At 34.1% G+C, this 14,796-nt stretch overlaps 1 protein-coding gene and 1 long non-coding RNA gene across 2 annotated transcripts in view; one reads left to right on the forward strand and one right to left on the reverse strand.

The window, feature by feature from the left end:
• Positions 1-1,913: 1,913 nt before the first annotated feature.
• Positions 1,914-14,796, forward strand: part of LOC103094185 (uncharacterized) — a 47,670-nt gene continuing 34,787 nt past the window's right edge. The window contains exons 1-2 of the long non-coding RNA XR_461699.2: positions 1,914-2,385; positions 12,635-12,725. This is a non-coding gene — a long non-coding RNA (uncharacterized LOC103094185). The remainder of the gene's footprint in view (positions 2,386-12,634; positions 12,726-14,796) is intronic.
• The window catches only part of EPRS1 (glutamyl-prolyl-tRNA synthetase 1), a 65,061-nt gene continuing 59,693 nt past the window's right edge, over positions 9,429-14,796 (reverse strand). Inside the window, exons 32-33 of the mRNA XM_007481414.3 lie at positions 11,503-11,567; positions 9,429-9,788 (exon numbers count right to left, since the gene is read on the reverse strand). Of these exons, the coding sequence (XP_007481476.1) occupies positions 9,638-9,788; positions 11,503-11,567 (216 nt within the window). The 3' untranslated portion in view covers positions 9,429-9,637. The remainder of the gene's footprint in view (positions 9,789-11,502; positions 11,568-14,796) is intronic.

Raw genomic sequence — 14,796 nt, forward strand, 5'->3', positions numbered from 1 at the left:
GATTCACCTCATATCAAAAGGCTATCTTTTATATCCTATTTTATCAATGCCACTTGCTGCACAGAATGAGGAATTTCTGGAGGAAATCAGCACTGAAGTGAGGGACAGCTGAAAGATGTGTCTTCTAAGTGAAAGGTGTGCTTCCTGTCACTTTCAACAGGTCTATTCTGAAAGGCTCTCCTTAAGTTTAAAGATAAATGTTACATTACACATACCCCCCAGGAAAGAAAAGACAGGCTTTCTTTCCAGTGTTGGAGAAACAAAGGCAAGAAATAGAGCATTTTCTCTTCGAAGTTGAATTACCTCAAATTCTCTGGGCCCATACAACCAGGAAGTTACTCCCCAATATTTTGGGAGAGGATAACTTTCTAGAATGAGTAATGACAACCTTGATAATTGTTAATACTTGTAGTGGTTTGTCCTGTTTTATATTTTCATAAAAAAAAGTTTTTCTTAATCATTCTAATATGTTCCATAGAGTTAGGTAGAGATAGGTGGAGTTTATCAAATATAAAATAATAATGTTAAAATTGGGGGCACAAGGAAAATAGTTTAGGAATCCCTTTGGTATAGTAATACACTGAAGACTATTCTTATTCTGCTATTTCTAGTTGAGATGTTTCTTTTAAGCCTATTCTGTATCTCAGAAAAGATGGATTTGGAACAGAATGAATTGGACTTGTGTAACATGTCTCTGACTAAGCTTTGGTGCTTTTTATTTTCTCTCTATTATATTCCTGTGATTTATAAGGGTAGGCATTTATTCTTCCTGGTTTGTAGCAATTGCAATTGCACGACAATGGGATTTACAATAGGGCAGGGATTATTTTATTAACTCCCCCCCAACCTTTAATATACTACGAAGTGTAGCACCTTACAGCTTTTGCAATAGGTGCTGAGTAAATATTTGCTGTAGGAACAAATACTTGCTAATATTAGTGAGAAAGGCAAAAGCTACCAGCCAGGCAGGAGTGTGGAGAATTGCAAGGTTAAGAGTTAGAAGATCTGGGTTTCTAGTCCCAAATTCACCGCTGAACTGTGAGTTTGTCATTTTATTGCTCTGGACCTGTTTTCTCACCTGGGAGATTAAGGGGTTGGACTAGATGATTTCTAGGTATGCTGTAAATCTTAACATTCTGTGATTCACCTACCTGAAGATAGGAATTATTTTTATCTTGTCTATGCTCAAAATGCTTTTTAACAATTAAATGCCACATTCTAAAAATGTAAGCTTGCCTTGAAAAAAACCTGGCAGGCTGTTGTCTATCCATCTTATGGAAATTAGCTTAATATGATTTCTAATCTTTTATTTCTATTTTTGAGAATTTGACTAACAATCTAAAATTTGGATGGGAGCCCTAATCATTTATTTTAGCACTTCATCAATTTTCATTCCATGTTTGATCAATATTCTAGGTCTGACCTAAAACAGGCTGCAAGAAAATGAATGCCAGCTACAGAGTTGAGGGACTTAAGTTTACAACCTAATTTTGCCACTTTCCCTCTATGTCACCTTGGGAGAAGTCCCTTTATTGCTTTAGGAATCAATTTCCTCATCTTTAAAATAAGGGAGTTTGGACTAGATGACCTCAAATTCCCTTCCAACTCTAACTCTGGGATTCTTTAAGAGCCACAGTATAGAAAACATTGCAGAAGCCCATCCACACACAAAACATAAGCCAATGTGACCTATCCACTACCCTCTCCCCAAACTGTTGATGGACTCATTATTTATTGAAATTCATTACAACATGCTTAAGGAAGGTAGGGTTTGGGGTGGATAGGAGTCACATTAAAATTAATTTTAAGAATAATTTTCTTGCATAAAACAATTACATTTAATTACATGAAACAAATGTAAAGAATTACATTGAATGCTTTGACTCTGCCCATTGAGGAACAAATACACACACACACACACACACACACACACACACACACACACTATGCTTGTGGATACACCTTAATTATTCTAAATCTGATAGTGTAAATGGAATTTTTATAGCATCCCAAATTGATGGTATTACTTTAACCACATTTTAGCAATGCCTCCTACCAGATTGTTCTTAATGGGAAACTTCAAGTTGACTGGCATAATGAGCTATCTCCCTATCATTTTGTAAAAATACTCAGATCCCATTTCTTTCCCAGCTTTCCCATTCAGATTCCTTATCACATGACTAGAAATCTTAAGCTGAAATGCCTTGCGCAGACTCCTCTGTAGAGAACAGCTCAACCAATAGTGAACACTTTCTTTGGCATGGCTAAAGTGATGAGCACAAGGCCAAAGGTGAATTTGTGAATAAAGAGCCACCTGCTCCCTCTTCCAGACAGGAAGCTCCTGGCATCAAGCCCTTGAAGCTGGCAACAAGTAAAAATGTCAAGGTAAGAACAATATAGTTATATGGCAGAAGAGAAATATTAACAGCCAGGGTCAAAGATAAACAATATGATCTCCCAAGCTTTCCACACCCAAAATACTTGCCTGTTTACCAACTGCTCTCACTATGACTTTCAGAGATCATCATAGACATCTTTGTATCTTCCTCTATCAACAGGTCAAAGAATTCATTATCTTTTTCTCAGTTTCAATTTTAGATAATTCTTGTGGTTTGTTGGAGTTAAAAAAATAAAATTCTTTTAAACCCTCTTAGCTGAACTAAAAGTTGTTTTAGCTTAAAATTGGATATAAAGCAGAAACTGTGCTTGTCTTTCTGGGCATTAACTTTCCATAAATGGATTTTGTTTCACACTGACTCCACATGTCCCACGAACCATGATAGTACTTTTTTGAATAGTTTCTATGACACAACTGTCAAATACAATCTAATTCCTTTTCTTTCAGAGGCTATTTGTTTCCAAGTCATACATTGCCCTGAAAAGTACTACCACTCTACTTTATTGTATAATTGGTACTTTTATCATAAGATAATTATAATTTATTAAATAAATCTATGCCACTATAGCTCTAACAAAATGACTTATTACAAAATCATTTAAGTGGTGAATTTACTGTGAGGGAGTTCCTAAACTGCTTTGGGAGAGCAGGAGTTAAATATGCCCTTTATCTGAAGTCCAAAAATTGCCAAGGAGCAGAATTCTTGGAAGACACCAATATTGATACATCCTCTGCCATAACAAAACAAAGACAGGATGTTATGGTAGCTACTAGGTTTGGCTTATTAATCAATAGTTTAGGAACTTTGCTCTAATAGTACTTTTGTCAATATACAGACAGGCCATCAGCAATTACAAAGAGAAGATGAAAAACTAAAAGATAAATTATTAGATACCAGGGTCAAATTAAAGATGGTTCATAAGGATAGATCATCTCTAAATTTCTCATATAATTCATAGGAAACTGATTTAACTTGCAAAAAAAAACTTACTTGCAGATGTTTTTAGAAAACATTTGGAATGAATCAAATTATTGCTTAATGAACTACATCAAATATATTAAATAGACCAAAATTCAAAAATGAATCAGTAATATCATTGATTTGGATATTCTCTCCACTGATTGCAGATCACAACTCCTCTATGCCTGACTACCTGTATACTTCATGTTCATGCCCTCTCATAAATTTGCTAAGAGGGGTTCATCAAAGAGGCTAGCAGATTTTCTTGATTTTTCATGAATGAATGAATTAAAGAATGTATGAGTGAATGAATGCTAAAATATAGCCTGACATTGCAAAGATACTAGTGCATATTGAATTGTCACTCTATCATCCCTTGCACTTGCCATGTTCCTAGTCCATTTTCTTTTCCTAACCTTAGAGGCCCTCATAGATTGAACAATTCAATTGTCTCCTTTTATAGACAAGGACACTGAAATTCAGCCAGCAAGATTAAGTCACTTGCCCAATATCACAAATCAGACATAAGATTTGAACCCAAAATCTGATGTCACAGCCAGCACTCTTTCCATTGTACCATGTTACCTCCCAATCTATCGTTTACTTCTCTTCTCCTAAATTACTCATTGGTTATGTCACAGCTCACATTTACTTATAGGCTATTTCATTGTCCTGTGTGTATTTTTAGTTCTTGAGTCTATTATATTTTATGTCTTATAGCTATACAAAATTGGTGGGGTATTGGTTTTAAAAAATTGGAGCCTCCATCTTCAAAAGAAGCCTGGGGTCATTAAAAAAAGCTTTGGAAATTTCTGAAAGAGAACCAAGACCACTCTTCTCCTGTCCAATTCTGAGCTGAACTTTTTGTCCATTTGTACTATCTGTTCCAGATGTAAATTGTGATTAACAAACCCTAAGGCTGTCCATCCAACTATACAATAGGGCAACTTTCATTTTTTAAAGAACAAATAACCCATAAGGAAATTCTCATTATAAATTAAGCCAGCAGAATAAGAAAGTTGAGGCTAAATGTAAGTTAAAATGTCATCCTACACACACACGCGCGCACACACACACACACACACACACACACAGAGCCAAAGGAACTGATTTCAATGTTCATTGGAAGGCTTCATTTTGTGGGACATCTAATCATCTTCCTTTGTATGATTCAAAACAAAATGAATGCCATGAACACAGAAGCACTTGATGTACCAATGTCTGCTATAGAAGATGAAGACAAATTCTTTGAGGAACATAAGAAAAACTTAAAAACCAATTCAACATAATGTTCATAGCAACCTCAACGGGTGTAGAAGATGACAGCAATCTGTCCTAAAAGATGAAAATACATTTCAGAATTAAGAAGTGAAGGAAAGCAAGTTTCATGAAAAGGGTTGAATGAGATTTGCAATAAACATCACCACAAAATAAAATTGTCTAAGTGACTGAGTATTAATGTGAAATTAATTTCCAAATTAACCTGTTTTTGTATTTTCAGACCATTAACTAGTGAGAACCAAAGATTGCAAAATGCATATCAAGTTGGAAGAAAAAAAAAGAACAAATAATCATAATTAAGCAAAATAAATTCACACATTCACTATGTTCAAAAATATGTTCAAAAATATGTTACAACTTGAGTTCACCAGTCCTCTCTCATCAGTTATCATGCTTCATCATTGGTCCTCTGTAATTGGGACTGGTCATAGCATTGAATAATCATATCATTCATCCACTTGATATTTCTTGAGTGGATAGTAAGATCCAATTCTGTTGAGGGATTACAGATCTCTTCCAGGAACCTTTGCAATACTGTGGGGCTTCGTTGTTTGTTGTTGATCTTGTACTTGATTCAATCTGGCTGCTTTCGTTGTCTCTATTCTTTTTTTTTTTACCTTTATTTTCTGTCTTAGAATCAATACTATGTTAAGAGTTAAGTGATTTACCTAGGATTCCACAGCTAGAAAGTGTAGCCAGATTTGAGCCCAGGATCTCCTGTCTCCAGGCCTGGTTCTCTATCCACTGAGCTACCTAGCTGCCCCCTTCCTGTATTTATTCTTCAGTGACATTTCTGTCTTTCCTATAAACATATCCAGGAATGTGACGTTGAGTCCAAGTGTAATGGTTTGATGGACCTTGCTATTTGTTTAAAACCATCATAGCAAAACCAGGAGAACATTGTTCACAGAAACGGAAACATTGTGGCACAATCAAATGCAATAGATTTTGCTACTAATAACAATGCAATGATCAAGAACAATCCTGAGGGACTTGTGAGAAAGAATGCTATCCACGTCCAGAGAAAGAACTGTGGAAATAGAAATGCAGAAGAAAAACATATGATTGATCATGTGGCTCTCTGGGCTTATGACTAGGGGTTTGGGCCTTAAGAGATTACTCTATTACAAATAGGAATAATATGGAAATAGACTGGGAACAATGCTACATGTATAACCCAGTGGAATTGCTTTTTAGCTCTGGGAAGGAGGAAGTAAAAGGAGAGGGAGAGAACATAAATCATGTAACCATGGAAAAATATTCTAAATAAATAAGTTCTTTTTAAAAACCATCATAAACATTCACAGGTCTTTTTCATTTTTCCTGACCTTTGCCTTACATCTTTATCATTTAATTTTTATCCTCAGGATGGTTTCTTTTCAAGCTTTCTTGAAACTGGTTTTTGAGGTGATACTACTCATCATTCATTTATCTTTCTTTGTAAGAACTTACAGGTGACTTCTTAACCATTGTTGTCTTTAAATGCCAACTTTATGCTAGGCAAATCCATCATGCTTGCTTATCAAGTGTTTTTAGGCTCTTAAAAATATCCTTGTTATAACAATTGATTAATCATTTAAACTTATATGAGAAAAAACAAATGATATAATTTGATTTCTGCTTTACATTATGCATTTAACATTATCATGTATTTAAATAGCTCAGGACTGAACTGTCTCAGTTGCAGACCATCTTTTTTCATTCTTTATCTTATAACATTTTACTAAGTCTGATCTTTGCTCTAAGAAGGAAGGGGGCTAACTGTACACAGAAAATTGATTCAAGGATGATTTCTGCATCAATAGCAAATCTTTTGCTATATAATCAATTTCATTTTGGGGAAATTACTCTATGCTAACCATCTCCAGTGTCTATTTTTTCTCAAGTAAAATATTTGTGATGTAAAAACATGAGAATTTTGGAGTCTACAAGTCTTTGGACTCTCTCATATTTCTATTTCCTGAATCATATTTTCATTGCAGTCACCAAACATTAAAGTGAATATTGGTTTAACTTGGAAGGAAATAGAATTTTTCTGCCTTTTCATTCTCTGCAACTTATGTTGATGTCTTAAGTTGCAATTACTTTTACAAGCTTTTTGCAAATACTTGAGCACTGCAATTGAGTCAAATGTCCTACAAAATATGTTTGTCTTAAAATGTACGAGAAAATCAATTAAGAAGCATTCATTAAGCACCTCCTATGTACTAGGTACTAGTTGTAAAAAAAAAAACTTCTAATCACCACCTCTGCCAGTATTTTTCTTCGCCTCTCCAAAGAATATTTGTGTCCTATTTTTTCAATTAGTTGCCACTTCATTTATTTTTGGATTTACTTATCACAAGAACCAAGGCAGCTTGGTGTCACAATGAACAGTGAGGAAGACCCCAAATTCAAATCTAACCTGACACTTCTTATCTGTGTGACCTAGGGCAAGTTACTTACCTGTCTAGGTTTCTCCATCTGTCAAATGAGCTGGAGAAGGAAATGGCAAACCACTCCAGTATCTATTCCAAGACAACTCCAAATTGGGGTCATGAAAAGTCAGACACAACCAAAATGAGCATCACAGGAACACCAAGTTTTATATGATTCTTGAGTAGTATGTCTATTTGGTGGTCTCATATTTGGAAATATCCAAGTTAGAGTTTATTATCTAAAAACTGCCTTAGATTCTAGAAACTCTGCTCTATTTTCTGCCATTGTTGCTGAAGAAGCAGCATAAAACTAACATCATTTTCTTTTTGTCATTGTTTCAAGGACTGAAAACATAGCTGAATCTCCACAAATTCCTATACTCCAACGCCTCTTTAGAACTCTTCACTATGTGAACCTTAAAAATTTCCCAGACCCTACTTCATAAGGCTGGGTTAAGACCATTCCCCATTTGGGCAGTGAAGGTACTTGATCAGGAATGTGAGAACTCTACTTCACCATACTTAAGCATGCCCTAGTGGAAGATAAAGTTGTAAACTCTTTGCTGAACAATGAAAAGTACTTAAACCCATACTTATAGTAAGGCAAAAAAGTTCTTAAGCCAGGCTTATTTTTTGATATAATACAAAGGGGTGCTAAGTACCTATAAAGGTCAGGCAACTTGTGAACTTACATGGGACAAAGAGGTGAGAAACTTACTCAGAGATTCTAGCCTACTCAGGTGTGGATTACTAAAAGGATTAGTCTACTCGGGTGTGAATTCAGAATGGGCTGTCCTTTGGAAAACGTCTACTGTGATTGGTAGATGGAAGAACTTAGGGGAGGTGACATAGGAGAAAATGCCCTTTAAAAGGAGACGAAAAGCTCTCTCTAGAAACAGTCAGCTGGGAAAGGCTGCCTTGAAGGGTCTCTAGAGTCTGGGGGGTGGAGGGGACATTTCAGATTGAGGATTGATTGAGCTGATGAAGGCAGCTGAGATGGAGCTGGCCTGGTGTCACTAGAATCCTTGCTTGGACAGATCTTGTGGTGATTAAGGACTGACTGATCTTTTCTCTTAGGGCTTAGGCCTGGGTTGGCCAGGACTGGCTTATCCCTTTCTCATTTATTCCCTCTTTTTTTCTCTTTCTCTCTTTCTTTAATTGCTCATTGTATTAATTAAAATCTCTATAAAACCCAGTTGACTTGAGTATATTTCATAATTGGGAATATTTCCCTGGCGACCACCTTATATACTGATTTAAAAGCAAGACACTGTAGTGAAAACATATTTTCTGCAGTCACAATTTACTCATCCACTCTTATATCTACTACAATTTATATCTTCCACTATTTTAATCACTACATTTTATGGCTTCAACCATTTTAACTGCCACAGCTATCAGTGCTAGTTCTCAAAAATTTAGGGGTAGATTTTAGGGTCTGGTAGGTGCTGCCATACCACAAAGGATTTGACTATGTAATGAAACAACACTGTCTATATTCCGAGAATCAATCTAAGTATGGAAAACCTCACCACCAGCTAGCAACTTGTTGATGAATTAACTCTGCTCATAGCAACCCATAGAAAGTATAATGAACAAAAACTTTACATAATAAATCTTCATTTTACTCATGGTCAGTTGGCTAAACATGCAGGTACTATAGATATTAATGAATCTTCAAAAGATAGCATTTTCCATCCGTTTTCAGATCCTTACAAATGAATGCATTCTGCTCCTTACAGCATTCTTTTTAATTAAAGCACACAAATCATTCCCATCCTGCCATCTCTATTAATAAACCAGATTATTGCTACAATCTTTTCCCCTGATACAGCATGTCTCCTGCTTATCATGAAATTTTATGTAACATTACATGGATTTGTTCAAGTTAATTCACACTCCTGCATCACTTCACTCATTTCTTCATATAGTATGTGTGTGTGTGTAGCTTTAAGGGATTATGGATGAGAGCAGGAGATATCACTGTCAGTCTGAACTGCTGCCATTACTCAATTCTTTCTCAGTGGCATTATTTTTAATAATTCCCGAAGACCTATGAAGATTCTCAGGTAGATGGATTCAACTGAAACACCATGGTAAGAGTTGGTGTTGTGCTAGAGAAGTAATTACCCCTCACTCCATGCTAACAATTCCAACCTGAGATATGAGAGCAATAATCCAAGCCCCTATACTGCTATTTCTCACCTGAGCACCAGTTATAAAAGCCATTTTCTTAGATAACCCAGGGATTTTTGAAAAACCTATTAAATGTCCACTAAAATACTACTTTTTAAATTTATTATTTCTTCAGTAATAATTTTTTCATAAAAATGACATGTAAATGCCAAATAAAGGCAAATATGAAGCAATGTATGATCACAGTACATATTTATTGTTAGAATTGTTTACAGAAAAGTCTTTATTACTGCTATTTTAAGAGTATGATTTTTTTTTCTTGAACTGTTTCTTATGGCTCTGCTTTTGGAATTTTTATTTAAAAAGTCACAAAACAGGTTATTTTTGAGAAGATATGTCTTATTAAAAAAAAAAGTTTAAGAAGCTCAGCAATGGCCATCTTCTCTAGTAACTGCGGCCAAACAGGGTGTAGAACTTAGCAGGTTTCTTGCCACAGATGCACTTAGCTCCAGACTGTAGCTCACAGAGAGGTTTGAAGGGTATACAAAGGCTTTTTGCTCCCATGGAAGGAGCACCAGGTTCAAGATCTTGATCTCTGAAATAAAAAAAGAATTTTATTTATTTTTGCCTTACAACTTTATTACTTTGAATCAGAGTACCAAAGTTTTTTACATTAAATTAAATGTTCTCTATAGGTAATGCAATAATGACCATAAAGAGCTCAACTTAATTAAAAAAATATTGACTAGGTGCCTAATAGGCAAAGGATTGTGAAAAAATTTTTGAGATCTGCAAGTGAGGCACAGGATGAATAAGACAAAGACCCTGCCCACAAGAAACAGAGCCTGGTGACAGAGAAAAGACAAGTTACCCATAACTATACTACAAAGTAGGAGATGATATGAGAGGCACAAATAAAATGCCATAGGGAGGCAGGAGGTCACATTATGCTTGAAAAGGTACAGGAAATGCTTTATGGAGGAGGTAGCATTTGAGATGGACATTCAAAAATACACATGTCTTCAACAAGTTTTAGTAATCTATGTTATTAAATCTTTTTTTTAAAAGAGAAGATCTCTTGAAATTAATGTTCAAAATACTTATTAAAATTAGAAAACACAGAAGGTACTTAAAGGTGTTGATGGATTTGTCATTGCTTGGACTATTGCAAAAGTTTCTAAATTGGTCTCCCTGGCTCAAGTTTCTTCTCTCATCAATCTATAGAGCAAAGTGTCAAGTGAAACTGAAACTCAGGTTTTTGTCCTTGTTCATGAAGATTCATGCTTCCTATTGCCCCTAGGATCACATGCAAACACTACTGTTTGCATCTTAAGAGAAGGACCAAAACTTAAGTCTACCTTGAAGGACCAAGCAAATTTTGTGTTAACTAGCATTAAAGGATATGTAAGTAGATTTTAGGGCCTGAAAGGTGCTACCATATTGCAAATGATTTGATTATGCAATGAAGCAACAAACTGTCCACATCCTTAGGACTGATCTAGCTATAATTCTCTAGCATTAAAATTCTTCACAAACTGGATCATCTTTCAGGGACTCTAATCCACATCAAACTAGCCCATTTGCCATTCCTCCCATATAATATTCTAACTCCTGTCCTCTTACCTTTGTATAGGTTGACCCATTAGCCGAGACCCCATTCTCTCCTCATCTTTGCCCCTCAGAATCCCTAGCTTTCTTCAAAACTCAAGTGCTAGCCCTTATGAGGCCATTCCTAATTTCCCCAAGCTATTAGTTCTTTCTCAACCCACCTGAAATCATCTTGTATTACTTTGTCTATAGTTTGCTTTTATTTATGGATGTTTTATTTTGTTTCTCCAGATAAAATGCATCCACCTTGAGGGCAGGGATTGTTTCATTTTTGTATTTGTATTCTCTGTGCCTGTCAATATCTGGGAATTAGTAGGAGCTTAATAAATCCTCATTAGTGGATTACCATGTTATACCTTATAGATTTAAATATTAATTTATAATGTTGAAATTTATTTAAACCTCTATTAAAAAAAAACATGAGAGCATGGTCTTGTTCATCTGAAGTACTCATCACATATAAGTTCCATGAAAGCTGGTTTAATGTCTCCGCCTAGCAGAGCACTGAGCAGGTGCTTTAGACATATTTTGTGGAAGTGAATTAACAACATAACAAAGCTTAAAACTGAATCCCAAGCACACAGAAATATCTAACCCCAACAAGTGTTAAATCTTCATTAATTTAAATTGAAGGAGAATGAATATTTTAAATCATTTCTAAATATTTATACTTTTAATTTGTATTTAAAAATAAAGTTTACCTGGCTGTAGTTTTTTTGATCCAGTCTTCACAGTCAATTTCCCCACAGAAAGGAATCTGAGCTATCTGAGATGGGGCATAATGAAGAAAAAGAAATTTTAATTTGCTGTATTCCATTAAATTTAAATATTTAAGTTTGGAACCAAATCACTTTCATCTATAAAGTAATATTTCTCAACTTCGTTTCAGTTCTGATATCATTACAACCTGATGCTATGTCATCTTTATGATAAACTTGCTTGAGCATATGAGGAAAGATATGAGGAAGGGAAGGTGCCGCTTCTGTTTTTCCCCATCATCTATATAAACATGTATATTCACATCTAAATGAATAGTTGCCATTCTCATTCTTCACTATAGTTAACTATGACTTACACTATTTCAGGTTAAAAACTGAAAAAGGAAAGCAAAGAAATCAACAATAAAACAACACACTAAAAACTGGAATAGTTCAAAAATCCAAAAACCATATTTGGAAAATAATGAATGATCTAATAGAAGAACAATGTGGCCCCAAGTAGCCCTAAGCTAGTAAACTGTATCAACTGTATCAAAGCTATAACTGAACTTTCTGGGCCTTAACTTTATTATGCCATAAGATTCTAGCTCCAATAAAAGTCTAAAGTGAAAAATGAAAAAAAACAAAGAAAGCATTTTTTTTAAAGTTGGATTTAGAAGGAATTTTAGAGATCATGTAGTCTCCTCAATTTAATGATGATCTGATGAAGTGACTTGCCAAAGGCACGATGACTAGAGCCAGAATTTGAACCCAGATGTTCTAACTTCAAATTAGAGAATATAATTATACGTGTGCTAGGAATCAGAGTCATGTCAAGAAGTTTAGAGGATTTGAGTTTTAAGTAATCAGTTTCTTTAAAAATATTTATGTTTAACTGTTACATAGCTGAATGGGGTTTAGGGCATAAATTTTTCATTTTTTTCCTTTTGTTGGTTTTAAGTATGACTTTTGATTTGAGTTTATGGAATTACACCTGATATTTAGTCCTGGAGGATCAGTTTAAAATGTCTAACAGTCCTGAAAAATTGCATACCAAAGCTTAGACGACTGAAACCTGCCTTTGTGATTAAATCATATGGGACCATAACTAATGTTTGAGTCTGATTCCAAACAGCCCCTTGTCAGTGGCGATACACATCAGTGCCAAGGTGGGGAGAACTCTCTCAAGGAAGGGTCTGAAGATCAACCATTCGGCTGACTCTTAGGTAAGACTTTTCTGATCTTTTACTTGGTAGGACATCTCCTTTTGTAAAAAATATTCTCATAGGTATGACTCCAGTTTGCTTTCCCTAAATCAGACTAAGGGATCACATTCTTCTTTTTGTCATAATTCTGTCCTCTTTGGTATGGCAACTTTCTTTAGTCATGGCAAATGGTGGGTAACTGCAATATTGTCTCATCTGGGCCTACAAGCATGTAGGATATAAGCTCTCTCCACTAGAAAGTGGGTATCAGGAACTTGTTATAATTTTGTAATATTCTCATATACACACACATACATATACACATATATACACACATACAGTGATCCCTTATGCCATGCATAATTAAATTTTTTTAAAAACCCATGATATTGTGAAGCCACAATAAGTGAACTGCAACATAGCAAGGGACAACTGTAGATATGTTTTATATACATTTTGTTTCTTATTTTGGGGAAAGATGATTCATATAGTATTTGGGTGACTTCTTTATTTCATTCTTAAATGATAAATACCTAGCCATACATCCTATACCAAATCTATTTTGTCTGTAAAAGAATATACACCATTTTGGAACATTCATACTTATTAGCATTTTTAAGACTAATCAATGGAATTGCTCAAAAAGACCCGCTGAGAAGTTTTGTTAAATTTTTATCAAAGAAGAATATGAGGTTGAGAAAAAAAAGAAGTATATTAAAACTATGGATTATTATCAAGAGGACATATTAATTATTGAGCTAGTAGAATAAATTCAGTATAGATTCCACCTCAAAGAAAAATTACAACAAAACAAATACTATAGTTGCAGTCAATACAATTAGTCAGGATTTGAAATGGAAATAATTTACTATCAAATTCTACCTGAACAAAATGATCTAGTATGTAATCTGAGTTAACTATTCATAACAAATGTAATTTAATTACAACAATTTCATTTTGCCTTAGGCAAAAACATTTTCCCCTTTAACTTTAAAACAGAATGGCTCTTATTTATAAAATTATTTTTAAAGTGAAAAATCAAAGCTCAAATAACTATGGGAAAATTTGGGCTAAAACAACTGTGAAACTTGTCCCCTTTTTGTTGATATTTGGTAAATCATTAGCACTAATGCAAACAAAAAGGATTAAAAACTCTAACATTTACAAAAGGTATTGTTTACAATGAGTTAGAAAAGGGGGAAGATCAGAAAAGGGCCAATCATATTTAATTATGCAGTGACAGGAAAAAAGTTTATGTTTTAGTTACAAATAATCTCTTCCTATTAGAAACATTCATGTGTATTTTATTTTAAAACTGTCAGTAACTAGCTTAATATTTTTTATTTGATAACTATTTTAAACAACATATTAATAATGTAACTTTATTTCTAGTTGGCAGTTAAACTCCTTAATTTTAAGCAAAGATTCAATATAACCTAAGTTTTGGTTGAAAAAAAAGAGCAAGAATTCATCTAAAGTCATTATTGCTTAATTGTTAAAAATATGTGCTTAAAAAGAAATTATGCATGTTCTAAGTTTTTGAGATGACCAAAATTTTCAGGTTAAACTTGGTTCCAACATTTACTATTTATGTGATCAAGGATAAATGATAACTTGTCTGAACCTCAGTTTCCTTATCTATAAAATGGAGACATAATTCTAAATACTGCCTACAGCTTACAGAATTGTCCAGAAGTGTTTTTTAAAGCTAAAAAGCTATAACAAAAGTTCATCATTATTATAATTTTAACTTTAGTTCAGTCATTGAAAAAATTTTAGTTAGCACTAAAGCTTAATTTAACACTAAATTAGAAACTTTCTTATTTATTGAAAACTATTTTAATGGGAAATGTTACAAATATATGAATGTTATCCTACTAAGTTCTTAAAGAAATTTAAAACCATACGCCAAATGTGTATATTATACCCAAAAGTAGAAAGAGAAAAGCACTTTCATATTCTATCAATGTGAATTTATTTAAATAAACATACAATAAAACCTGTTTGAATGATTTTAGTGGAAATATGTTCACTTTTGATATCCGGGTTAAAAAGCATGATAGTTCAGTAAATTTAGCCTTCTACATTGAAG

This window comes from Monodelphis domestica, chromosome 2 (genome assembly GCF_027887165.1).
Source record: "Monodelphis domestica isolate mMonDom1 chromosome 2, mMonDom1.pri, whole genome shotgun sequence".
Taxonomy (NCBI): Eukaryota; Metazoa; Chordata; class Mammalia; order Didelphimorphia; family Didelphidae; genus Monodelphis; species Monodelphis domestica.